At 45.2% G+C, this 26,294-nt stretch overlaps 1 protein-coding gene and 1 long non-coding RNA gene across 2 annotated transcripts in view; one reads left to right on the top strand and one right to left on the bottom strand.

Annotated features, from left to right (window-relative positions):
• The window catches only part of Ticrr (TOPBP1 interacting checkpoint and replication regulator), a 43,961-nt gene extending 34,892 nt beyond the window's left edge, over positions 1-9,069 (bottom strand). Inside the window, exons 1-3 of the mRNA XM_028873723.2 lie at positions 8,306-9,069; positions 2,110-2,389; positions 415-653 (exon numbers count right to left, since the gene is read on the bottom strand). Coding sequence (XP_028729556.1) covers positions 415-653; positions 2,110-2,389; positions 8,306-8,968 — 1,182 coding nt within the window. The 5' untranslated portion in view covers positions 8,969-9,069. The remainder of the gene's footprint in view (positions 1-414; positions 654-2,109; positions 2,390-8,305) is intronic.
• A 206-nt stretch (positions 9,070-9,275) lies between these two features.
• Positions 9,276-10,211, top strand: LOC119087684. Its single transcript, XR_005091196.1, has 2 exons — positions 9,276-9,592; positions 9,900-10,211. It is a non-coding gene; the product is annotated as an uncharacterized LOC119087684 (long non-coding RNA).
• Positions 10,212-26,294: the final 16,083 nt, after the last annotated feature.

Genomic DNA, 26,294 nt, shown 5'->3' on the forward strand with positions numbered 1-26,294 from the left:
GTACAAGTGGTTTCTTCACCAATAACCATCATTTTCAGGACGCTTCAGTGTAAACAATCTACTGGTCTACATCAACAGTATCTCTGGGGGCTGGAGAGATGGCTCAGAGGTTAAGAGCACTGACTGCTCTTCCAGAGGTCCTGAGTTCAGTTCCCAGCAACCACATGGTGGCTCACAACCATCTGTAAGGAGATCTGGTACCCTTGTCTGGCCTGCAGGGATACAAACAGGCAGAACACTATATACATAATAAATCTTAAAAAAAAAAAAAAGAAAGAAAGAAAGAAAGAAAAACCCCACCAATTTTAGTAAGACTGTACAAGGTAGGTGATCTCGGCATTTTGTGAACAAGCTTGTCTCACCTCACTAACACACTAATGGACAAGAACCCCTGATGTGTGGGGGGACACCTACCAGATGGAATTCTTCAGCAGTCAACCTGCTCACCAGCTCCTGAAACAACAGTCTTTGAGTTGACTTGTGTCCCTCTGGACTTTGTAGAATCCAGTTGTCAGTGCCTATAGCACTACTCATTGGGAGAGACCACTGGGCCACTGAGCCTCTTAGAAATATTCTGACTGGCTTCTGGAAATGTCTCTGATGCATGGCTAAGGGCTCTAGGGAGACTGCCCATGTTTCTTGAGTTTCTTTGCCTGATAGAAATAAAGCATATTAAAATTTTAATATATGAAATAGTTTCTAAGGGATTTCATAGTAAGAATGAAAAGAATCAGATTTCCAGTTGAGATAGTGGGTAATGTCACTCAATTCACATTTCAGTCCTTAGCCTGTTGTCTGAGCTATCAGAGCAGGTTCATTTGGCACTAGAGAAAAAACTGTACACAAATGGATATAGGATCAGAGCTTCTCAATTATGACTTGGAAATGTGTACTCAAGTGGTACTACTACAAAAAGTAAGACTCTCTGATTGGTGTGGTGGTAAATGTTCATAATCCCAGCACTCAGGTGCCTGCGGTGGGAAGACAGAATGGCCTAGGCCAATCTGGGCTATGTACTGAGGTCCTATCTCAAAGAAGACCCAAACAAAACTGAAAGATAGCTACTGTGGTAAGATCAGGGTATGATTCAGTGCTAGATAACTGCCTAGCATGTAGGCTCTGGGTTCAATATCAAGGTACCACATAGGAAAATAAAAATCCCATAAAAACAGTGTATTATATATTATGAGAAGGTTAGATTCTCAAGACTGAATGGTAAATTGCTTAAACAAAAGTACTCTTTAATTTTTTTTCCCCTTTTATGCATATGAGTATGAGTATGTATATGTACCACATGTGTGCCTAGTGCCCTCAGAGGTCAGGGAGGACAACATATCTCCCGGAACTGGAGTTACAGATAGTTCTAAGATACCATGTGGGTACTAGGAACCAAACCTAGGTTCTCTGAAAGAGAAACAAGTTCCTTATCACTGAGCTATCTCTCCAGCCCCAAAAAATACTCTTAAAAATTTTTAAGCTGGCCAACTCTTGGATCGTACACCTAGAATCCCACCACTCGGAAGGTGGAGGCAGCAAGTCTGAAACCAGCTTGAGACTTTATCTCAAAAAAACAAAAACACACTAAAAATCCTTCAGCTGCACATAATTACAACATAGTTGAAAGTATCCATCTCTATGCAGTATTTCCCTGTGAACATAGATAGTCTCCGAAATGAGCTTCACTACATAGTAAATCATACATACGGGAAACAAATTTGTGAAGACGGTAGCTTTTCCTGGTAACAAGCACTTGGGGGCTTTGTAATTATTTCTTCTGTAATCATCCTCTTTCTATATGAGCTCTAATTTATCAATTTCTTCTACAAGGTAATGAAAGAAATCCTTATACTCATGTGCTTGGGTATCTGAAGAATATTGCCCCTCTTTTTGAAAGGACTAAAAAGTTCTTTGTAATCATTCCCTTTTATTCTTTCACACATGCACTGGCAGTTGTACCACAGTTCAGTCTTCCTGTGGTGTCTGATTTTGCTTACGGATTTTTAAAATTCTATCAATGAAACTAAGTACCAGGCTACAGGAAATGCTAAAGAAATTGGAACTTTGCCTTGAAGAAAAAAAGTAAGATTTTTTTTGGGGTTATTTGCTTACCTTTAACAGGGAGAAATAATGTTCCTTCCATCTGGGGAAATGAGGCTTCGTACTCAGGAGAGTTATAGAGTAAGCAGTTTATAGCGGCGTCTATTGGCAGAGCTGAGATCCATGGGGAGGGGTGAGGTTCATGTGACAGCTCGCCACCACTCTGCAGAACTGTTTCCCTGCCGTTAGGAAAACCCAGGCTCCAAGTTTCACATGGCAAGATGGTGCCTCCTCCATGGTGGAGCAGTTCACAAACTGTCCAGTACCCCACATGGTCTGGGGAGGCCCACAACTAAAATAAACATGACAAAGAAGCTTGGGTGAGTGTAAATTGAGCATTTATGAATAAGATAGAGGAAATCAGGAAAAAGGTGATACCAACATCAAAGGGTCCAATTATTCAATTTAATGTGTCTGTTGAGCCAAGTAGAAATAACAGCTGGCATCTATTACTACACAGCCCAAGATGATATTACCACATAACATACCTTCAAGGACAGTACTGGGGAGATGACCATCAATAAAGTGCTTGTCTTGTAAGCACAGGGACTTGAATTCAAATCCTAGAACCCATGTTAAAAATGCCAAGCACAGTGATACGCTGTTTATAATCCCAGCACTGAGAAACAGAGAGCGGTGACCCTTAGGACGCACTGCTGGCCAACCTACTTGGTGAGCTCCACTTGAACATTGACACCCAAGTTGTCTTCTGCCCTCCTACCACGTGATACACGTGAACTACACAGAAAGAAAAGATTCTTTTTTTAAGTAGCCCTCTTCTTACTGCTTTTCATGTTTTATTTATGTGTACATAACTGTGTGAGTGTATGCAGTGTGTGTGTGTGTCCTCAGAGGTCAGCTAATACCACATAGTTATGAACTGCCCACCATAGGTGTTGGGAACCGAACTCAGGTCCTCTTCAGTCCTGGGCCATCTCTCCAGCCCAACTGCTTTTCATTTTGAGACAGGGTCTCATCAAGTTACCTAGGCTAGACTTGTTCCATCCTTCTGCCTCAGACTTCCAAACAGCCTAGACTACAGGTCTACCCTAGGCCCAACTAAACTCTTTAAAAACCAGTATTTATTTAGACTAATTTGAGTCCTGGTCTCCCTGTGTACTCTAAAAGGGCCCAAACTTGAGGTCCTCCTGCCTCAGCACTTATCACCACACCTGGCCTTAATGAACTCTTCCGCAGATTACCAAGGCTGGGTCCTGCCTCTATCCTTTCCTCTATGACTCCAAGCGTGTTCACTCAGATCACATAGCCCATCATGCTAGTCCTTAAAGCCTTTCATGCCTGCTTCCTGCTCCTAAGACACAGTAACACTTCACCCCTGACATAAAGTCCTCTAAAACCAAATCCAACAGCTTCTTCATCAACCGTCCCCACCTTCAGGGACAATGAGCCACTGCGCCTTCAACACGTCACGGCTTATATTATAGAAATGTGGACCACGGGATGTTCTTTCTGGTTGTGTCTCCTGGGCCTCTTTGCCAATGGGGGTTTATTATACTTCTCTACTTATTGCAGCTCCTGCTTTGTCAAAAATTCCCCTCTTTCCTTCACTCATAGAATGCCGATATTCAAGCAGCATTTTTCAAAAAACACTTTGGGTTTTTTGTTTTGTTTTGAGACAAAGTTTCTCTGTGTAACCACCCTGGCTGTCCTAGAACTCCTCCATAGACCAGGCTCACCCCATAGACCAGAGATCTGCCTGTCTCTGCCTCCCGAGATTAAAGGAGTGTGCCACCACCGCCTGGTATTCAACAAACTTTTTATTGTGCAGTCTCTGTGTGACAAAGAATGGTTAAGACTCAGTGTCTTCTAGAACCATTAAGACTGCTGAACTTGGAGCTGGGGAGTTGGCTCAACGGTTAAGAGCACTAGTTGCTCTTCCAGAGGACCCAGATTCAATTCCCAGCAGCCACAAGGCAGCTTAAAACTGTCTGTTATCTCCAGTTCCAGAGGATCTGACACCTTTTTCTGACCTTCAAGGGCACCAAGCATACAAGTAATACACAGATATAAATGCAGACAGAACTGCTATGGAATACTCCTTTTGTACACTGTAAATACGCATTGCTCTCATGTTAATTAAAAGCTGATTGTCCGGTAGCTGGTCAGGAAGAGATTGGGTGAGACAGCCTGAAACAGACAGAATGCTGGGATGAAGGGCAGAGTCAGAGGAGTTGCCTGCCAGCCAGCCAGATGAAGAATGAGTTGGACACACAAAATGGGACAGAGGTAAAAGCACGAACCTCAGGACAGCACACAGATTAATAGAAATGGGTTAAATTTTAAGAGCTAGTTAGTAACAAGCCTGAGCTATTGGCCAAGCATTTATAAGTAATCTTAAGTCTCCATGTTGGTTATTTGGGAGCAGGCGGTCAGGACAGGAAAATTCTGCCTACACAGAACACTCATACACATAAAATAGAAGGGGGAGGGGAAGAAAGGGCTGGTAGAATAAAACAGTAACAATATAAACTATTTGACAGCATCGTATGTAACAAGACAGTACTATGGGAATATGAAATTAGAGCAATCCTATACCTAAACTATAAATTGGTACGAGAAATAAAACTGGAAGGTCTTCAAAGTTATCTAGGTCATCCCCCAACTAGCCATTACATTCAGGTTCAAAGAGGAGCAAGGAATTGTCCACAAATAGAGCAAGACAATGATAGACCAACCAGTCCAAGAATGAACTGTCTTGATGTTTTCAAAATGACATTTCCATGTACTTTGATGGATCAACTAAATGTCACAGCACTTGGGGGTGCTAAAGCAGGAAGACTGAATTCTAGGATAGCCTGAGCTATACCACAGGTCTCGGCTTTAAAAACAAAAAAAAACACAATATATTCTGAAAGTTTTCTTTCAGTCATGCACACCAATCTTGCAAGCGGTGTAACAGCAAATAATATTTAATTCATTGATTAATCTGTTATCAATTATGCAGTTCACTGCTATGTGGAAGAAAGCAAACTAGTTTAGATATCACTGATTATGACTTTTTTTTTCCTGCCAAAAGGATAGAAATAAATCCACTAAAACTGATTCAGCCAGAAGACTGGCTTGGAAGGGTTGGTGGAGCTAATAAATGTTGACATTTCATTTACATATGTTACATGTACATAATTCTCCCAAGCATTCAACCATACCCAATTTATATTGAAAATTTTTATTATATATATATAACTGTATGTATGTGTGTATGTATATATATATGTGTATATGTGTGTGTGTGTGTGTGTATATATACACATATATATATGATTTGTGTGTGTGTCTGTGTATGTATCTTGCATGCATGTCCATGCAGCACTTGCTTGCCTGGTGCCCTCAGAGGCCAAAAGAGGGTGTCAGATCCCCTGGAAGTGGAGTTACAAAAGGCTGTAAGCAGAGGCTAGAGAGATGGCTCAATGGTTAAGAGCACTGGCTGCTCTTCCAGAGGACCTGGGTTCAATTCCCAGTACCCAAATGGCAGCCACAACTGTCTGTAAATTCAGTTCCAGGGAATCCAACACCTTCACACAGTCATGAATTCAGGCAAAACACCACTGCACATTAAAAAAAAATTTTTTTTCTTCTAATTTAAAAAGCTGGATAGTAGTGGTATATGCCTTTAATCCCAGCACTTGGGAGTCAGAGGCAGGCAGATCCCTGAGTTCAAGGCTAACCTAGTCTACAGGTTGAGTTCCAAGACAGCCAGGGCAACCGAGAAACTGTCCTGAAAAGACAAAAACAAAAGGTTGTAAGCCTCCAGGTTGGTACTGGGAATTGAATCCAGATCTTCTGGAAGAGCAATCAGTGTTCCTAACTTCAGCCATCTTTTCAGCACTTATACTTGACATAATTTTTATTTGTTTTGTTTTTCAAGACAGGGCCTCACTATGTAGCTCTTAATGTCCTGGAACTCATTATACAAGGCTAACCCTGAACTCAAAGGATCCACTGCTGGCCTTGAACTCAGAGATCCACTACACCTAACTTTAACATAATTTTATTAGACCTGGAGGAATGGCCCAGCAGTTAAGAGCACTGGTTGCTTTTCTGGAAGAACCAGGTTCAACTCTTGGCACCCACAAGGCAGCTCACAACCACAGATAACTCTAGTATCAAGGAATCTGACACCATCTTTTGGCCCCTGTAGGCACCAGCGCTGCAGGTAATTCAGACAAACAATGCAGACAAAACACCCATACATTTAAAATAAATAAAGTCAGATTTTTTTATTAATTCTTGGAGAATTTCTTACAATGTATTTGATCATATTTACCTCCCACTTCTTCCCCTAAATCTCAACATTCTGGATGATTACTGTTGGTTTTTCATCTGTAATCTTGCTATTTAAGCAACTCCCGGTTTAGAGCTGTGTAATTCTACTAGGCGGAAGCTCTTCACCTGTTTAAACCACTTTCTAAATCTTCTCATTGATCAGAACAAAATAAGCACTCAAGCCTGGCCTGGGGGAACAGCACTCCTCCTTTCCAACTCTGCTCTTCTGGGTTCCCAGTTCCTGGTCTTTCTATTTGTAATGCAAAGTTCATTCCTAGCTCACACCCTTAGACATGGCCTTCTCTAAGCCTGAGAATGTTCTTTCCCAGCCTTCATAGTCTTCCTCATCACTATTCAAGTCTGCTTGGAAAGGCCTTCCTCCCTACATACGCCTCTAAATACAATAGCCACCAGCCTCCCTCACCCAGCCTTTCTTGTCTTTGGAGCAAGTTTTGAAGTCATCACTTATTTGCTCATCTGTTTAGTATATCTTCCACAAGAGAAAAACACTCTATTTTAGCCACCATATCTCCATTAATAAGCTCAATGGCTTATTAATGCATATAGCTTTACTGAATAATGTATCAGAAATAAAAATTGAATTTTATATATTATAGATGCTTTCATGTTATAATTTCACATATATACATATCAAAGAGGAGACCAGGAGTTCCAGGTCATCTTCTAAAACACAGAGCCCCAGGCCACCCCATCCTGGGCTACAACTTGCTACACTAGTCTGTTTCAAAACTAACAAGGGCGTATACACATACACATACACATACACACACACACACACACACACACACACACACACACTTATCATAGCAGTTACAGGAGCAAGGAGTTTCACTGCCTCAACAAAAATCCAAATTAGCCGTTTAAGACTAAGTTTGTAAAAAGTGATTCATCTAGTCAGCAGATATTTACTTAACACTTAAAGTGTTCAAGACACAACTGTGGGGGAATACAAAACTATGTTAAGGCCTGGTACCTGCCTTTGAGACTTTTGTTTGCTTTTCTGAAACAAAAATCTTTCTATGCAGCCTGGCTAGTCTTGAACTGTGGCAATCCTGTCTCAGCTTCCCACAGGCCATCCTCATTGAGATGGTATTTTTAGAATAAATGGAAAATGACAGGTGTGTCCAATGGGAACAAATAGAGAAAGAGTTACACAAGCCACAACAAAGGGTTTTTGGTTTTGTTTTGGAGACAGGGTTTCTCTACATAGCCCAGGCTGTCCTGGAGCTCACTATGTAGACCTGGCTGGCCTTGAACTCGGAGAGATCCACCTGCCTCTCTCTGTCTCCTGAGTGTTGGGATTAAAGGTGTGGGCTGGGCGGCCACCATGCCGGGCCAACAGCAAAGGTTAAGATAGGTTTCTACCGCTTTAGAAAGGGTAGGGCTAGAGGTCCAGGAAGACAGAGCAAAACAAGCAGTCAAGATCTGTGACCCGAGACGGGCGGTGGTGGCGCATGCCTTTAATCTCAGCACCTGGGAGACAGAGGCAGGCAGATCTCTGCGAGTTCGAGGCCAGCCTGGGCTACGGAGCGAGTTCCAGGACAGCCAGGGCAACGCAGAGAAACCCTGTCTCGAAAAAGACAACCCACCAAACAAAAGATCCGTGGCCTGGCTGAGCCAAACTGCACACGCTGGAATACAAGTGCTGTGTAGGAAAACTACGCAAAAGCACACAGGTACCAAAGCGCAGAGGCTCGTCCACACTCACATTTAGTAGCGACAGAATCTACTCGTTTTGTTGGGGGAAAACTGGCCCTCTTTGGGACCCGCAGGAGCCTCCTTCGGAAGGGACACGGGGTCGGTCATACACCGTTCCTTCTGGGTCTATGGCACTCGGCAGAGCCTGACAAGTTCTAGCTGGCGGGGAGTACGTGCACTGGATCCCAGACCGCTCTCGCCTTACCTTAGCCCGCTCGGTGGTGTCCACCCAGTACAAGGCGATATTTCGGGCGATCAGGACCTCCTGGACCCTCTTGGGCAACACCTTCTCCATCACCTGCCTGGGGGTCAGCGGCACGCGTTGAGCCTGGGCCTCGCACCCGGACACGAACTGCAGCAGCTCCCTCTGCGAGTGAGGACAGGGCGCCAGGAGGAAGACGGCGTTGCCAAAGCCCCCGAGCGCCGCCTGGGCCTCCTTGGCCTCGCTCTCGGCGTCCAGCAGCCTCCGGCCGCTGCTCCGCAGGATTGGCTTTGTGGGCGACGTGATCTCGGGCCGATCCCACTGGTAGTCTAGCAGCGTCTCCATCAGGGCGCCGTGCGTGTGCGTGGCCCTGGGCGTCGGGCCGGGCAGGTGGGCGCCCGGCGCGCGATCCCCGAGCCGGCTCTCCAGCTCGTCCTCGAAGTCCTCCCAGGAGCGGCTCCCCAGCCCGCGGAAGTCCGACACGCGGGAGGGCCGGCTCCGTGCCCCCTGGGAGTCGAAGAACTTGAAGGCCCAGTGGACCCTGGCCAGGCCGAAGCGGCAGCTGAGGTAAGTGAGGAGGCGCAGGGCGGCGCGCCGGGCCGGGCCGGGCCGAGCGGCGTCGCCCGCGGTGTCCACCAGCAGCACCACTTTGGGACAGCAGGCCATCTCGGCCGCCCCCGGGGAGCGGGGTGGGGGCTCCGCCCGGCCGCGCGCTGCCCTTCCCGAGGCAAGGCACTCGCTTCAGTCCACCAGCGCCACGGCCCGCTTCTCGGAGGCCCTGGCTCCGAAGGCTCCCGCGCTCCCCCGGCAGCCGCTGCTATTGGAGGAGCCGGTCCCCAAGCTCGCTTCCTATTGGCTGCGGGCTGAGCGTCAGTTACGTAGCTACTGCTGTGTTTGACCCTTAACTGGAAGGAGCTTGGAAAACCTCCGCTTGATTGGCCGAGGGTGTGGCTGTGGGCGGGGCGCTGGATTCCGGGAGAAGCTTAGCCCCCATTGGCTTGAGCCTCCGTTTTAAAATTTAAAGAGGCGGGACTTCGGGGGCGTGTGCGGGTCGGAGGCGGGGCCTGCGTCCTGGGACCCTGGAGCCTGGGTGGCGCCTGGAAGGGGTTTGGCGAGTCCCACTCGCTTTAGACTGCTCCTCAGTCTTTTAGGGGACGGATTCCGATGACGGAGGCTTGGATTTTTTTCCCCGTGAAGCTGAACTTCATAATCCCCACGCTCGGGAGGCGGAGGGAGCAGGATTGCGGGTTCCAGGTCAGCCGCGGCTGCCTAGCTAGGCCACCGGAGCGGGTAGGTAGGTAGCACAGTGGAAGGACTGTGGATATTGTGAAGGACAGGAAGGCAGCGAAGGGTTTCCGGGAAGGCAGGGAAGCGACAGGATTCGTGTTTTGAGAAGAGCACTCGGGGTCCTGGGTGGAAAAATCAGAAGACACAGGAGTCTGCAGGACATCTGGGAGGCTGTTTTACAGAGTACCTAAACTAGTTCATTGGGTGCAGAAAAATTATGCTATATTATACTATATTCCCAGAGCCCTCCATTTAAAAAAAAAAAAAATCTTACCCCTCATCCATTCAATAGCTGTCAATGTCATTTCAGATCCTGGGAGCTGTTCTGATTCAGTGCTAACAAGATCAAGAGGCAAATCACCTCCATTTCTGTAGATACGTTTTGAACGAGATTGTTGTTCTTGAAAATGTGTGCCTATGTCAGTCACCTTTAGTTTTGTAAAGACAGCATGTACCTGGCTCGATATTTGGCCAAGCTAGCAAAATGATGTGTTGTTTTTGCCAGAGGTTAACATTGGAGAATGGGGAAAATTTGTTTCTTAGAGTGGAAAAACATGCTTGTTTTGATGTATAAATAAAGATGGCTGGAGCTATTCAGGGACAGCCACTTGTGTGAAACTCATCTGATGGTCGGACAGTTCATTTCTTCATGCCAACGTGCCTTCCTAGTCTCAGGACCTGAATCCAGGCCGCGGCAGGACCACAGCAATATATGTGGGGATACAGATTCAATACCTTTCTGTGTGTATTTTTTTTTTTTTTAAAATATGAGTCTGCATATGTCCCTGCAGGCCAGAAAAGGGCATCAGATCCCATTATAGATGGTTGTGAGCCACCATGTGGTTTCTGGGAATTGAACTCAGGACCTCTGAAAGAGCAGCCAGTGCTCTTAACCGCTGAGCCATTTCTCCAGCCCCTCTATATGTATTTTTATAAGATTTATTTTATTATATTTAATTGTGAGTAGGTATGTATGTCTGCATATGGGTATGTTCACATGAGTGTAGGTGCCCATGGACTGTAGAGGCTTCAGGTCCCCTGGACTTTGTGAGCTGTCAGATATGGCTGCTGGGAATCGAACTCTGGTCCTCTAGAGAACAGCAAGTGCTCTTAACCACTGAGCCACCTCTTTAGCCCCTCTAATGTAACTGTGTTCTTCAGGGAAAACATCAAATAAATGTAGAGAATACTGGTCTACACTTTATGACAGTGGCTTTGGACCAGGGTTCCTGTGGTGGGGATGGGGAACCATAATTGTGTTAAGGACATATTCCAGATGTGGAGCTAACAGTAGTTGCTGACAGATTGCAGGCTATAATAATAACTTCTAGGTTTAGGACCTGAAAGTTGAGTAGAAGGGAGAGGAGGAGTGAGGAAGTGAGGAAGCGGCAGGAGATCAGGCTCTAGTTAGGCAACGTGATGATTAGGATGCCAGCTGGACCCCTGTGATGATTAATGTTGTCAACTTGATGTGACCTAAAATCACCTGGGAGGGGTCTCGATGAAGGATTGTCTACATTGGACTGGCCTGTGGGCCAGTCTTTGTGGGAAGCCCCAGCCCACGGTGGGTAGCACCACTCCCTAGGCAGAGGGGCTTGACCTCTACAAGTGAGAAATTGTGCTGGACGCAAGCGAGCGAGCATGCATGAATTCATTTCTCTCCGCTCCTGACCGTGTCCTGGCTGCTTTAAGTTTCCGCTGCCTTGATGTCTCCACCTGGAACTGTGAGCTAAGAATCAATCATTTCACCCCCTGCATTGCTTCTTGTCGGGATATTTTAATCACATCAACAGAAAGGCAGCTAGGGCAGTCCCCAAGTGGGGACGTTTCAGGTGTGCTGTTAGATACGGAGCAGCGTAGAGCAGTGGGGAGAAGTTGGGGCAAAGAGGTAACTTGAAATGATGAGTACCTAGCTGCCATCAAAAGCCCCAGGCTAGATGAGCTTACCCAGGTGTCTCAGCGCCAGATGGGGGGTGGGGGTTGTAACTGCCACCTGAGTTGTGGGTGTGAAGAATGGGAACTTAGGTGCTTCCCAACTCAGAAAGAAGGCTGACTTCACAATCACCATGGCTAACTCAGACTTGCTGGCTGTGATGGCCAGGAAAATGAATCCTCAGTTGGCCTCCTTTCAAGGTAAATTGAAAATCGATGGTAACAGGGGCCTCCAATGAAGTTACAAAGCTTCCAGCTTAAGTCAGGCAAAGCTAAGCTTGCCAAGAGCTCCCTTGGGCAACTTCAGAAGCTCCGGATGAGATATGGAGACATGTAGATATCCTTGTCTCAGTGTCAGAACCTGGACTGACCCTTCCCGTCAGCAGGGGATGTGGACAGTTGAGTTTTTCTTGAGCTCGGAGGTGAACAGGGCCTGCTGTCTAGTACTGCCCACGACTGTGCGTGACAAACCACTGTGGCAGCAATGGTTTGGGGCAAATTTGAATTTCAGAATAAAATTAGGAACAATCAAATCAGGGCTGGAGAGTGGGCTCTGTGGTTAAGAGCACTTGTTCTTGGGGCTGGAGAGATGGCTCAGAGGTTAAGGGCACTGACTGCTCTTCCAGAGGTCCTGAGTTCAATTCCCAGCAACCACATGGTGGCTCACAACCATCTGTAATGAGATCTGGCACCCTCTTCTGTATATATAATAATAAGTAAATATATATATATATAAATATATATATAAAGAGCTCTTGTCCTTGGAAAGGACCCAGGTTCGATTCCCAGCATTATCCACATGGAGGCTCCCCACCTCCTTGGGCACCAGGCATGCATGGCACATGGAGGCCAAACACTCATACACACAAAATAGTTAAATAATGTTTTCACAAGGACGGCAGACTGAACATAAATTGATTATTCTCATCCAGGGAGATGGCTCAGTGAGGATATGATGACCAGAGTTCAATCCCCAGAACCCACAAAAAGCCAGACGCAGTGGCTCTCAGCCATCCCAGCGCTCCCACAGCAAAATGGGAGGCAGCGACGGGGAAAATCCCCGGGAAGCTTGAAGGGCTGCACAGCATGGTAGAGAGGAGAGACCCTGCCTCCACAGGCGGCAGGGGAGAGCCAACTCCCCAAAGTTGTTCTCTGACCTCCATACACCTGCCCACCTGTGACGGTCACAGTGGGGAGGCTTGGAGGCTGGGGCAGCTCAGTGCCTGGCAGCAGAAGCTGTGATGAGCTCACATCTCGCTGAATCAGAAAACAGTGCTTAGGGAGGAAGCGAGACCTTCAGAGGCCCACACCTAGTGACCTACCTACCTTGTTCCACAGTCTCCACACACAAAAAGCCACCACTGAACTGGAAACTGAGTGTTCAAACACGTGAGCCTGGGGTGGACACTTCATTTTCAAACCGTAACAAGCAGCCTCTTTCTCTTCGTGGCCCTAGTACCTAGCCGAATGCATATTCAGTAAACTACGTTGAAATAGTACCAAGAATTTATTTCTCCTGTTAGAAATGCAGGCCGGTACCATAGAGTACCACCAGGGGGCGACGGCAGCCCTCCACCAAGGGCTCTGACTTCTGTTTCACGCAGAATTGCTTGTCCTTAATTTGCCTATGAAAAGCAGAAACCAGAAGTTTATTGAGGTCCCCCCACGGGTGACTGAAAGACTGCACCTGGGACACATGAGTCCTTTTGGAGAAAGCTGCTTCCTTCTCTCCCCCATAAATAGAAATCAAGTATTTTTAGCACCTAGTGGGATGGTCGGGATGGTGGGCACGCCTTATGGTGATTCTGCAAGGCAGGTGTTATTTTCCTCCTTCTACACATGAGGGAACTGAGTCTCAGATTAATTCTCACAGCTAGCAAGAGAACCCAGGCCTGAGCCTCGTCTACCAAGTCTACTGCTTCCCCCAAAAGTTGCGGACAATCTCCTCTCCACTCTCCATCTTCCCACCGCCACCCAGCCAGCATGAGTGGGCGGTCAGTGCTCCCGAGGCTGGCATCGGATACTAGCCAGGGAAGTTGTGCCTCATCCCTGCTGACTGTACACCCAGCAAGCCTGTGACATGTGCCTGTCTCCACCTTTCCTTAACAGGAGCATTATTCACTCTGCCATTGAGAGCTGGGTAGTCAGGGGCCAGGACTGTGTGACTGGCAGACACCTGTGCAAAATAAAGTACCAACCCTCATTGTTTTTAAATGGGGGGAGGGGCCGTGAAGAGATGGTTTAGCACTTAGGAGTGAGTACTTGCTGATCTTCCAAAGGACACAGGTCGAATCCAAGCATCTACATGGCTGCTCACAATTGTAACTCCAGTCCCAGGGGATCTGATGCCCTCTTCTGGCCTCCTCAGGCACTGCACACATGTGGTGCACAGACTTACACGCAGGCAAAACACCCACACGTATAGAAATGAATAAAAATTTATTTTCGGGTGAGTGGAAGGGGGCTTAGTGGTTGAGAGTACTTTTTGCTCTTGCAGAGGACCCAGGTTTGGTTCCCAGCACCCACATGGTGCTTCAAACCATCCATTATGCCAGTTCCAAGAGATTTGATGCCCTCTTCTAACCTCCACAAAGTATTCGTACACATAAAAATAAAATGAGTCTAATTTTTTTTTCCCTGACAGGGTTTTTCTGTTTAACAGCTTTGGATATCCTGGAACTCACTCTGTAGACCAGGCTGGCCTCGAACTCACAGAGATGGACCTCTGCCTCCCGAGTGCTAGGATCAAAGGTGTGCGCCACCACCTGGCTTCTGAATTGTTTTTTAAATTAAGAATTCAAGCCAGGAGGTGGTGGCACCCATCTATGAGTTTGAGGTCAGCCTGGTCTACAGAGTGAGTTCTGGACAGGTGGGACTCATGATTGAGTCCTATTATTGGTACTTGTGAAGGGGGGAGTGTGGAGGGGCCCCAAAACAGCTTGGCCACACAGCTGCCATGATAGGTTTAGGGGCGCAGACACAGCTCCTGTGACAGGATTATTGGCAGGCAACACCCAGATCCAAGAGAAGCCACGAGCTGACCCCACCCAGGGAAGGGAAAATACCCGGCATTCCTCACATTCCCTATACTCCTAGACAAATGTCAGCCAGTCAGGGTCCTGAACCCTGGAAATCCCTCACCCCAACCTCTGCTATGATAAAAACCCCACCCCACCTGAGCTCAGGGCTCCCTGCTCTCACCACTGGGACAGACAGACAGAGAAACCAAGCCCCGGAGCTTGAAAATAAAGGCTCTTTGCTTTTACGTGCAGGATTCGGTCTCCATGGTGGTCTTTTGGGGTCCCCGCGATCTGGGCATCACAGAAGGAGAGAACCAGCTCCCAAAAGTCGTCCTCTGGCCAGGCGGTGGTGGCACACGCCTTTAGTCCCAGCACTTGGGAGGCAGAGCCAGGCGGATCTCTGTGAGTTTGAGGCCAGCCTGGGCTACCAAGTAAGTTCCAGGAAAGGCACAAAGCTACACAGAGAAACCCTGTCTCGAAAAATCAAAAAAAAAAAAAAAAAGTCTTCCCTGACTGTCATACATGAATCATGGTACACACAAATGCACAAACCCACATACACAAAATAAATAAATGTAAAAGCAATTTTAAAATGATAAATTAAAAATAAAAATTATTTCAAGTTAGGTGTGGTGGTTTGGATACAAATGCCCCCCCCATTAGGTCCATAAGGATTGACACTATTAGAAGGTGTGGCCTTGTTGGAGTAGCTGTGGCTTTGTTGGAGGAAATGTGTCACTGGGGTGGGGCTTTGAGGTCTCAGATGCTCAAGCCAGGCCCAGTGTGGCATTCTTATTCTGCTGCCTGTGGATCCAGATGTAGAACTCTTAGCTCCTCCAGCACACCTCCCACTGTGACGTAATGGACTAAACCTCTGAACTGTTAGCCAGCCCCAGTGAAATGTTTTCCTTTGTAAGAGTTGCTGTGGTAATGGCGTCTCTTCACAGCAATAAAACCTGAACTAAAGCCAGGTGGTGGAGACAAATGCCTTTAATCCCAGCACTCAGGAGGCTGAGAGTTCAAGACCAGCCTGGTCTGCAGAGTGAATTCCAGGACAGCCAGAACACAGAGGAACCCTGTCTCAAAAAAAAAAAAAAGCAAAAGCCAAGATAGATAGATAGATAGATAGATAGATAGATAGACCCTAAGACACTAGTGAAGGGACTCTGGCCAGCTTGACTGTGGTGGGCAACGTCTATTCCCTTATTTGGCCACTCTCCTGAGGTTGACCACCAAACTACAGCAACTATGGCTCACCTAATTAACACGCCCGATTAAAATTAAACACCTCATCCTAGCCTGAGGTTTTCCCCCTTACCTTTCTAGATCGCCGTTTTCCTATGTGTCATGCCTGTCTCCTCTGTCCAGAGGCAGACTTTGTCCCTTCTGGACAAACACCCTGGGCCCTTCCCTGGTCCCCTTCCCCTCCCCCTCCTCCCCTCTCTCTCTCACCACCACATCCTGGCCCGTTCTAACACAGACCTCCCCTTTTCCTCCTCTTAACAATGACACCTGACAGTCATTTGCTGCTGTTTTTCTGAGTCAGAAAGCGGCCACTTTAACTTTTCTTTCCTGTTTAACAAAGGATCTCTGTGAAAACAGGTGTTTGGGTGTGGCTTGCGCCTAATCTGGGGTCTGGGAAGAAGCCCCCACCGTTTATGGGGTGGATGTCTCCTTCACTAGGCATCATGGTTCATACCTAGAATCCCAGCACATGGAAGGCAAAAGCAGGAATTTATGCCAGCTCAGGCCACAGAGTGAGACCCTGTCTCAAAATAATATTATAATAATAACAACAACAACAAATACAATAAAACTTTAGAATTTAAAAGTGGCACCATCAGATTGTTTAACTAAACCCAGGTCCCTTCCAAGCATTCGGTCTCGAGGTTGGAGGGGCTGGAAATGGTTCAGCAGATAATGTACAGAAGGTTCTGTTCCCAGCACCCACATCAAGTCGCTTACAAATGCCTGTAACTCCAGCCCCAAGAGATCCAACGCCCTCTTCTGATCTTTGCGTGCACTGCACTCATATGCATGAATCCACACATAAATGTGAAAACTAAAAATTAAAATTAAAAAGAGGATGTTGGATTAGAGCAATAGTTCTTAACCCTGGCTACATGTTAGAGATCCTTGAGGGCTTTAGATGATAGATTCCAACCCAGTGGGGTTGGGGACATTACCTCTGAATAGAACATATCTCTCCTTCTGAAACTGGTTTCTACATGAAAGAGGCATGGATGAAAATGCCCCCCCTCTGCTGAAAAAGCCACGCAGCTGGGGTCATGGCGGACTCTGGCTGAGCAGGGAGCTTTCAGGTCTCCGTGTGAGGAGGTCCACTGCGTGAGATGTTCAACTGGGCAGATACAGACAATGGGTCCTGGAAAAGGGCAGGTCTTCCGGAAACACTCACTCTATGGTAGCCACTTGTCCAAGCGCCCACTCAGCCCAGCAGCTCAGCTCTGTAGTGCTACCTGGCTCAGGCAAGACATCGTTTGTGGCAGCATTTCTGGGCATGAATAGAAAACAGCTTTCCCAACCCACTTCAACTGGCCTAAGCTGAGCGGCAGTCAGGAAGCAAAGAGAAAGCATTCTAGTTTTTTGGTTGTTTTTTTAATTTTTTTTTTTGGGGGGGGTGTTCTGCTTGTTTGTTTTTAAGAGAGTGTCTCTCCATTATGGAACTTCTTTTTTGTTATTGTTATTTTGTTTGTTTGTTTTTCAAGACTGAGTTTCTCTATGTAACAGCCCTGGCTATCCTGGAACTCACTCTGTAGCCCAGGCTGGCCTCGAACTCAGAGATCTGCCTGCCTCTGCCTCCCAGGTGCTGGGATTAAAGGTGTGCACCACCACAGCTGGCTGAGAAACTGCATTTAATGAACACCTTCCGAATGTAGGACGTCAAGGACAAGAGCATTCATATTTAATTCTCAAAAAAAAAAAAAAAAAAAAAAAAACCCTTCAGAATATTTTTTAAATCCCTCAGAAAGATTAAGTACCTTGCTGTACGTCTCATAGCTGAATGAAGGCACTCCCACTTCAGGGTGTGTGTGGGGAGGGGGGTGTGGTTTAGAGACGCCCTGAAGGTGGGATGGAGGACATTCCTGCAAGCTAAAGGCCTGAGACTTTGCCCTCTTCTCAATCCCACCCCCTCAGACTCCAGCAGTGCTCACTGGACAAAACCTGTCTTCTACAGGCTGGTGTGGTCCCAGACTCCTGTGCGCCCGGCCCTCCCTTTTCTGGCCAGGGGAGCGAGCTGTGACTGAAGGCAGCCAGGCATGGCTCAGTCCTGCCTTATCAGGACCGCGCAGAGCCTGGAAACCCCTCGCATCAGGTGACGACTGTAGGCTTGGCTTGGAACATTGTGTCTGTTGACGGAAGTGGAGATCCAGGTAGGGGCCTTGGGGAGGCATCTCCTTCTGGAGTCCACCGTGAGAGGGGCCAGAGCAGACGGGCAACATGGGGCGCCTGAGCAGAACTGAAAGTTCTTAGGAGGCCAGACCCCTCTGAAGCCGTTCACACCGCAGAGCGCCCACCCTGGTTCGGACACCTTTACTCCAGAGGAAGGGGTTTAAATTCCTCTTGATGCACTTGCGAGGGTTATAAAGGATCAGGAAATGAGTGGGCTCCTGGGTGCGGGAATGGAAAGGAATGGATACCTCAGAGAGTTGGAGAGTGGGCAAAATTGAAACCTTCCCTAATGGGCTGTGGCCAGAGCCTGGCAAGGGCGGAGTAAATCCCGGGGCATCCTAGTGTGGTGTTGCGGTCTACTACCTGGGAATCCATGCCTCCCCCTTTCAGGAGTAAATCCCTGCAACTTCCCACCCTTGAGCAGAGCCCAGCCAGGGGGGGCTAAGCAGCAGGCAGGCCCTAAGACCTGATGGCCATCATGACCTGAATCCCACCCCGCCAGGCTGTTTGGAGCAGGGGCTGGGAAACCCCTTTTAAACTCATTCTTCCAAAGCATAAGCAAGGCAAACTGGGGGTGTAGCTCAGTTTATAGAGTGCTTGTCTAGCTGACAAGAAAGCGTTGGGTTCAAATTGCCCCAGCCCTTCTGATGGGCTCTCTAGCACCACAAACAGGTGTAGTCTGTAATGGTGGAGACAGGAGAATCAGGAGTTCAAAGCCATTCTTAGGTATGTAGTGAGTTCAAGACCAGCTTGAACCCCAAAACACTAATATATATTCACATTGGGCAAGCACCATCTCATACATCTCATTAACTACTTCAGCATTCCGTATCACAGCTTCATCTTAGAAACTATGTGCTCTACACACACACACACACACACACACACACACACACACACACACAGATAAAACTATGATATGGAAGGCCAAAGCAGTTCTGGACATGGACGGAGGTTGGTGGTTGTGCAACAGTGTGAATGTAGTTATTGCCACTGAAGTGAAAGATACCCTTAAAATGATTAAAAGTGTAAACTTTACCTTATATATTTTTTATTGCAATTTCAAGAGTATGGTACTGATTGCTTTTCTCAGTGGCAGAGCACCTGCCGGAATGCCTAATTCCCAGAACTTGGAAGGTTTGAGAAAGGAGCGGAGGGGAGGACGGGGTGGTGGAGGAAGAGAAGGACGGGAGGGCAAGCATTCAAGATGGACATGCAGTACCACAGGGAGGTGGCCTGAGGGTCTTGGGGGGACTGGTTGGGATCCCTGAAAACCTAAAAGAGGAAGAGTAAAGGAAGGTGCTTCCAGCCGAAAGGAGGCTCCCAGGAGAACGTGGGCTCTGGCCAGGTCAGGGTGCAAACCGGGCATGGGGAAATTGTCTTCTCCAAGCCCCTGACTGTGATTCCAACTCCCCTCTCCTTCTCTAGCTTGGATAGTTAAGTCATATTTGGACAGGGTCCTTTAAGAAGTGCTACCCATAGCCGGGCAGTGGTGGCGCACGCCTTTAATCCCAGCACTGGGGAGGCAGAGGCAGGCAGATCTTTGTGAGTTCGAGGCCAGCCTGGGCTACCAAGTGAGTTCCAGGAAAGGCGCAAAGCTACACAGAGAAACCCTGTCTCGAAAAACCAAAAAAAAAAAAAAAAAAAAAAAAAAGAAGTGCTACCCAGAACCAGAAAAATAAGGAGGCAAAATTTAGACCAAAATGAAGATCTCAAAATAAGATTTAGAGGTCCTCTCTAATCAGAGATAGCATCTACATTTAAAAAAATTAACATTTATATATATATATTTTACAATACCATTCAGTTCTACATATCAGTCATGGGTTCCCCTATTCTCCCCCCTCCCACCCCCTCCCCTCCCCCACCAGCCCACCCTCCATTCCCACCTCCTCCAGGACAAGTCCTCCCCCGAGGACTGCGATCAACCTGGTAGACTCAGTCCAGGGAGGTCCAGTCCCTTCCTCCCAGACTGAGCCAAGTGTCCCTGCATAAGTTCCAGGTTTCAAACAGCCAACTCATGCAATGAGCACAGGACTTGGTCCCACTGCCTAGTTGCCTCCCAAACTGATCAAGCCAATCAACTGTCACACCTATTCAGAGGGCCTGATCCAGCTGGGGCCCCTCAGCCTTTGGTTCATAGTTCATGTGTTTTCATTCATTTGGCTAATTTTTTTCAATAATTGAGTAAAACTGGAATTTATTATATGTCACAGTCGTCCTAGGGACCTCCATGCTATATATATAGCCTCCATGGTTCTATGGGTTGTGGTCTGATTGTTCTTTATTTTATATCTAGAATCCACCTATGAGTGAGTACATACCATAACTGTCTTTCTGGGTTTGGGTTACCTCACTCAGGATGATTTTTTCTAGTTCCATCCATTTGCCTGCAAATTTCATGCTTTCATTGTTTTTCTCTGCTGAGTAGTACTCCATTGTGTATATGTACCACATTTTTTTCATCCATTCTTCCGTTGATGGGCATCTAGGTTGTTTCCAGGTTCTGGCTATTACAAATAGTGCTGCTATGAACATAGCTGAGCATGTATCTTTATGGTATGAATCAGCATTCCTTGGGTATATGCCCAAGAGTGGGATGGCTGGGTCTTGAGGTAGTTCGATTCCTAATTTTCTGAGAAACCGCCATACTGATTTCCACAGTGGTTGTACAAGTTTACATTCCCACCAACAGTGGAGGAGTGTTCCCTTTGCTCCACATCCTCTCCAACATTGGCTGTCATTGGTGTTTTTGATCGTAGCCATTCTGACAGGTGTAAGGTGGTATCTCAGAGTCGTTTTGATTTGCATTTCTCTGATGATTAAGGATGTTGAGCATTTCTTTAAATGTCTTTCAGCCATTTGTAGTTCTCGTTTTGTGAATTCTCTGTTTAGCTCTTTAGCCCATTTTTTAATTGGACTGTTCAGTACTTTGATGTCTAGTTTCTTGAGTTCTTTATATACTGTGGAGATCAATCCTCTGTCAGATGTGGGGTTGGTGAAGATCTTTTCCCAATCTGTTGGCTGTCTTTAAAAATTAACATTTTTACTTGAATTTAAAAATACATGTTGTAGCTACCATTTTCCAGCTAAAGACTTCATGCCAAAACTAGTGTGAGTGATGTTTTATTATAGGAAAGTCATTTTAATGTCTGCTTAATGACTTTCAAAATGCCAGTCTTTGTTTTATTTTATTTTAGTGTGTGTAGCATGAATCTTAAAAGTTCTTATTAATAAAATCAAACCCAGGGCCAGTTATTGGGGTGAAATGCTGGATGGTCAGAGAAAGAACAAGCCACAGCTAACCTCACCTGGCTAACTTCTCAGCTGGTCTTGTTTCCTCAGACTGGATGCTTCTGAGTCCTCATCCCAACGGCTCTCAGCTGAACTGTGCTGCTCAAAACCTGAAAGCTTAACCAACCAAACGCTTAACCAGCCAAGTGCTGCTAGTTTCTGGTCCTCGCGCCTTATATACCTTTCTGCTTTCTACCACCACTCCCTGGGATTAAAGGCGTGATGAGTCACCATGCCTGTCTGTATCCTTGAACACATGGATTTCTGCTTCTGGAATGATAGGATTAAAGGCATGTGCTACCACTGCCTATCCTTTATGTTTAATATTGTGGCTGCTCTGTCTCTGACCTCAGATAAGTTTATTAGCATGCACAATATTTGGGGGAATACAATACCACATTTCCTCTCTTTTTGTCTAAAATTAAAAAAAAAAGCTTATAACTAATACAAGAAAAATTATATCCAGTAAGTATATACAATATACACAGCCAAGATTATGTTAACGATGTCTAGTCCATTAACATTTGACAGATTCAGATAAAAACTCCATTATATATATTAACAATGTCCAGTCCAGTAACATCTGATAAACTCAGACCAAAAAATTTTCATTACTTATCTATTTAAAACAAGTAGTTCCTTTTTAAAAGTAGATTCCATAATCTCCCTTTTTAGCTTATCATATCCATATTCTCTCTTTTCTCTTTTCATAATACATTCAGTAATCTACCTTTTGTCATTTTTATATCTTCCCCTTTCTTTTCAGTGTAGATTCAGTGATCTACCTATTTATCCTATTATTTCTTTATCTTTTTTCTCAGAGTAGATTCAATGATCTATCTCACATCTTATTCTCTTTTTCTTTTTGCTTTCTAGGGGTGAAGATATCTTTAGGGAATCTTGAAAAGAAAATTTTTGGGTTAATTGTCAAGTCCTGTCTTTCTAAATGTTTGTTTCTGCTCTTCTCTAAAGAAATTTAACACTTTGGTCTTCTTGTAGTCCCAGTTCAATTAAAATTTAAAGCTGACTTTGGAGTTGGAGAATGGCTCTCTCCTTCTTTAAACTCAAGCATGTTGTTAAAAGGAAAATGCAAATTCCCTGTGTCATGCTAGAAGAAAAGAGCCATCTTCTGCTATGGGACAGGAGAAAAACCAAATTAATTAAGGGACTATTCTATTACTAATCTCAACTCTTTGATTCTATTCTGATTCTTTAAACTTTTCTTAAAGTATGAATTTTATATCAAAATTTACAAGATTTATATATATATATATATTAAACTTTGTTAAGATATGGTCATATAGAGTACTAATTAATTCTAGAAAGAAAAAAAGGCTTCAATTAGCTGTATATATATGTCTTTGTGTGGTGGTATTCTAATTGTACTGAAATGTAATTTTGATTGTATGTTAATAAATAAAGTTGCCCGGGGGTCAGAGATATTAGAGCCATAGACAGAGCGTGGCGGTGGTGGCACACGCCTTTAATCCCATAGATCTCTGTGTGTTCAGGGATACAGCCAGCATTGGAGACATAATGCCTTTAAGACCTAGGGGGCTGTACATTCAGACAGTGACGAGGCAGTCATGTGTTTGGGTTTACAACCAATGAGAAGGCAGAACAACATACTATAAAAAAAAAAACAAAAAAAAACGAACAGACAGGATATAGCTCTCTTTCGGGAAGCTGGGACACCGCAGGCAGAAGGGTGAGATTTTAGCTCTGAGCTCTGACCTCTCGGCTTTCTCTTTTACATTGTTTCTGTGTTTCTTATTTAATAAGACTGTTGATTACATCAGTATCTTTGTGTTCAAGTCTCTTATTAGTTTTCTGCAGGAAATCACGGCCAGGCCTAACATCAACTGAAGTCTCCAGAAAGAAGATGGGGCCCCACAACAACAATAATTCCACGTGGACAATAATAATATCACTAAGCTGACAAACATCATCTACAGATCAGCTTCGAACTACAAGGTGCTCAGAGCAATTTTGAGATGACTAGCTGAGATGATCCAGTCTCAAAGACTACTTGAATAAGGACTTGAGATAAACCCTGAACTTTGGCATCGAACACAGACTGGATAACGAAGGATATAGTTACCTTTCCTAGAATTTGACAATTAACCTAAAATTTTTCTTTCAGGATAAAGATAACTTCGCCCATACCCAGCAGGAAGCAATTTTAAGAATATGACGCCCACATTCCCAAAGAGGTGGTGTGGGGCGGGTGGTTTTTTGGTCTTTTTAATGGGTTTTGGGTCTGGGATAATTTTCATTGTTTAGGGGGGTTGGTTACAAGTTGTTGTCAAGGGTTAGGAAAAAGGTTAAGCAAAGGAGATTAGATTTAAGGTTCTTGTTTTTAAAAAAAAGAAAAGAAAGAAAAAAGAAAAGAAAAAGACAATTACTAGTTTAAATACTTTACATTGGATTGGATTGGATTGTTTTATATTATATACATATTATATATATTGAAATTGATATTGTTAGAAAATGCTATATGTATATTTCTAATTGTACCGTTCATCTAACAATGTAATGCAATTTTCTGATCCTTGAATGTTATTATTACCAACTATTAGGATATAAAGAAATGAAAGTTAGTAGTTAAACATTATAATAGAACTTGTAGTCATATTAGTTATATTTTCAAGATTGAGCAGATATATTTTAGATACACAGGTCATCTTCAAACCCTTCAGAGATCTACAGAATATGGCATTTAAAATGTTTTAATAACTTAGAAAATTTTTCTTTTTTGTTATGACTATGAGACATGTTGGCTCCTGGCAGTACCAATCTACTTCAGAGAAAATATGGGCATTGAAGAAACTGCATATGGAGTTAACTTTCATTGTGGCAAAAGTTAGCCACTGGACAACAAAATATCCTCAAATCAACTGCTGACAAAGAGGACAGACAGGACAGGCTGTGTTCTCTGGAGAACTCTGCTTGGTCTACCTTCAGCATCCTGGGTCCAGGAACCAAGAGAGCTGGCCCATCCGGATCTAGGGTCTTCAGGGTCCTCTCTCGGCCCCACCTTGTAGGCGTGACAGTTACTGAAGCCTCTGTGGGGGTTGGAACTTCCAGATCAAAACTGAAATGGCTACCCACTACAGATCTCTGTGAGTTTGAAGCCAGCCTGGTCTACAAAGAGAGTTCCAGGACAGCCAAGACTATTACACAGAAACCCTGTCTCAAACAACAACAACAACAAACAAAAACAAAAAAAGGAAGACGGGAAGGAAGGGAGGGAAGGAGCTGAGTATGGTGGTCCACGCCTTACTCTGGAGGCAGAGACAGGTGGATCTCTGTAAATTTGAGGCTAGCCTGGTCTGCATAGCTAGTTCCAGGACAGGGATACTTAGAGAGACCAGAGACAGACAGACAGACAGACAGACAGACAGACAGACAGACAGGCTGCTTGGAGATAAATGCCTCCTGGTACAACACCAGGTAGCAGGCCCAGGTGGGACTGCCTCAGCTGCCTCCATGTTCATCCTGAGCTTCACCCTCTTTCCCTTCCCAACCTCCCGGCCTTTGGGCCCTTCTGCCCACTCTGACCTACCGAGGCAGGCGGGTCTCTGTGAGTTCCAGGCCAGCCTGGTCTATGTAGCAAGTTCCAGGAGAGCCACAACTACCTACATAGTGAGACCGTGTCTCAAAAAACAGGTGGGTATGTAGCTCAGTGAGAGAATGTTGTCTAGCATGCACCAGGGCCTGTGTTCAGTCTCCAGCACTGCCCAGAAAAAATAGCACATTCTGTTCGCTTGTTTTTCAGTTTTCTTTTTCATTGTTTGCTTTATTTTATTTTATTATTATTATTATTATTATTATTTTTTTTTTTTTTTTTTTGGTTTTTCGAGACAGGGTTTCTCTGTGTAGCTTTGAGCCTTTCCTGGAACTCGCTCTGTAGACCAGGCTGGCCTCGAACTCACAGAGCTCCACCTGCCTCTGCCTCCCCAGTGCTGGGATTAAAGGCATGCCCCACCACCGCCTGGCTAATTATTTGTTGTTTTTTTTTTTTTTAAAGATTTATTTATTTATTACATATACAGTGTTCTGCCTGCACATATGCCTATAGGCCAGAAGAGGGCACCAGATCTCATTACAGATGGTTGTGAGCCACCATGTGGTTGCTGGGAATTGAACTCAGGACCTCTGGGAGAACAGCCAGTGCTCTTAACCTCTGAGCCATCTCTCCAGCCCTAATTATTTGTTTTTATTCTATGTGTATTGGTGTTTTTGCCACGACTGTTAGGTCCCCTGGAACTGGAATTACAGGCAGTTATGAGCTACTGTGTGGGTGCTGGGAATTGAACCTAGGTCCTCTAAAAGAGCAGTCAGTGCTCTTAACCACTGAGCCATCTCTCCAGCCCCTAGGGGAAAATTTTTATCTTGGGTATACATTAGAAACTTTTAGGCCCATGGTCCTGGTAGTTGGGTGAGGGGAGTCCCAAGACCACAGAAGAAAGAGAGAGATACACCCCACCCTCAGGAACACTTATCTGGATTCCAATGACCTGCAAGAGGAGGTCCTAAGTCATGGATTTTTTTTTTAAAGTTTATAGAAAGAGATAAAAGTTACAGATATATTAGCTTTACCAGTATTCATATTCTGTACTGAAATCCACATTGTAGATGTAGAAAAACAGACTCACACCTTTGAGCCATAGTAAAAGCTTAGGGACTCAAAAAAAGTATTCTGGGCTAAAAGCAGTAATGCTCTTTCCTCTGTCTAGAGGCCTGGATAGATAGATTGGACAGAGATATTTTCAGCACAATGAGAAGCATTTTTAATTCTGTATTTAGAAGACAACCAAAGAAAATTCAAAATTTGTGAATTTGATAATAGTAGCAGTACTTTACCAGGGCTGGATTAATAGCTTATCAGAACTCCATTAATTAATGTTAAAACTCTGAACTTTTGGAGTCTTAGTGTAACAATAGCATAGAGAGGAAAGAAATATGAAACATTTTTAAACATTGTTGTAGAATATTATTTTAAGATATGTTACATTTGTTTATTCTCTGAAACATTTGTTTAATGA

This window comes from Peromyscus leucopus, chromosome 1, assembly GCF_004664715.2.
Source record: "Peromyscus leucopus breed LL Stock chromosome 1, UCI_PerLeu_2.1, whole genome shotgun sequence".
In the NCBI taxonomy this organism is placed as follows: Eukaryota; Metazoa; Chordata; class Mammalia; order Rodentia; family Cricetidae; genus Peromyscus; species Peromyscus leucopus.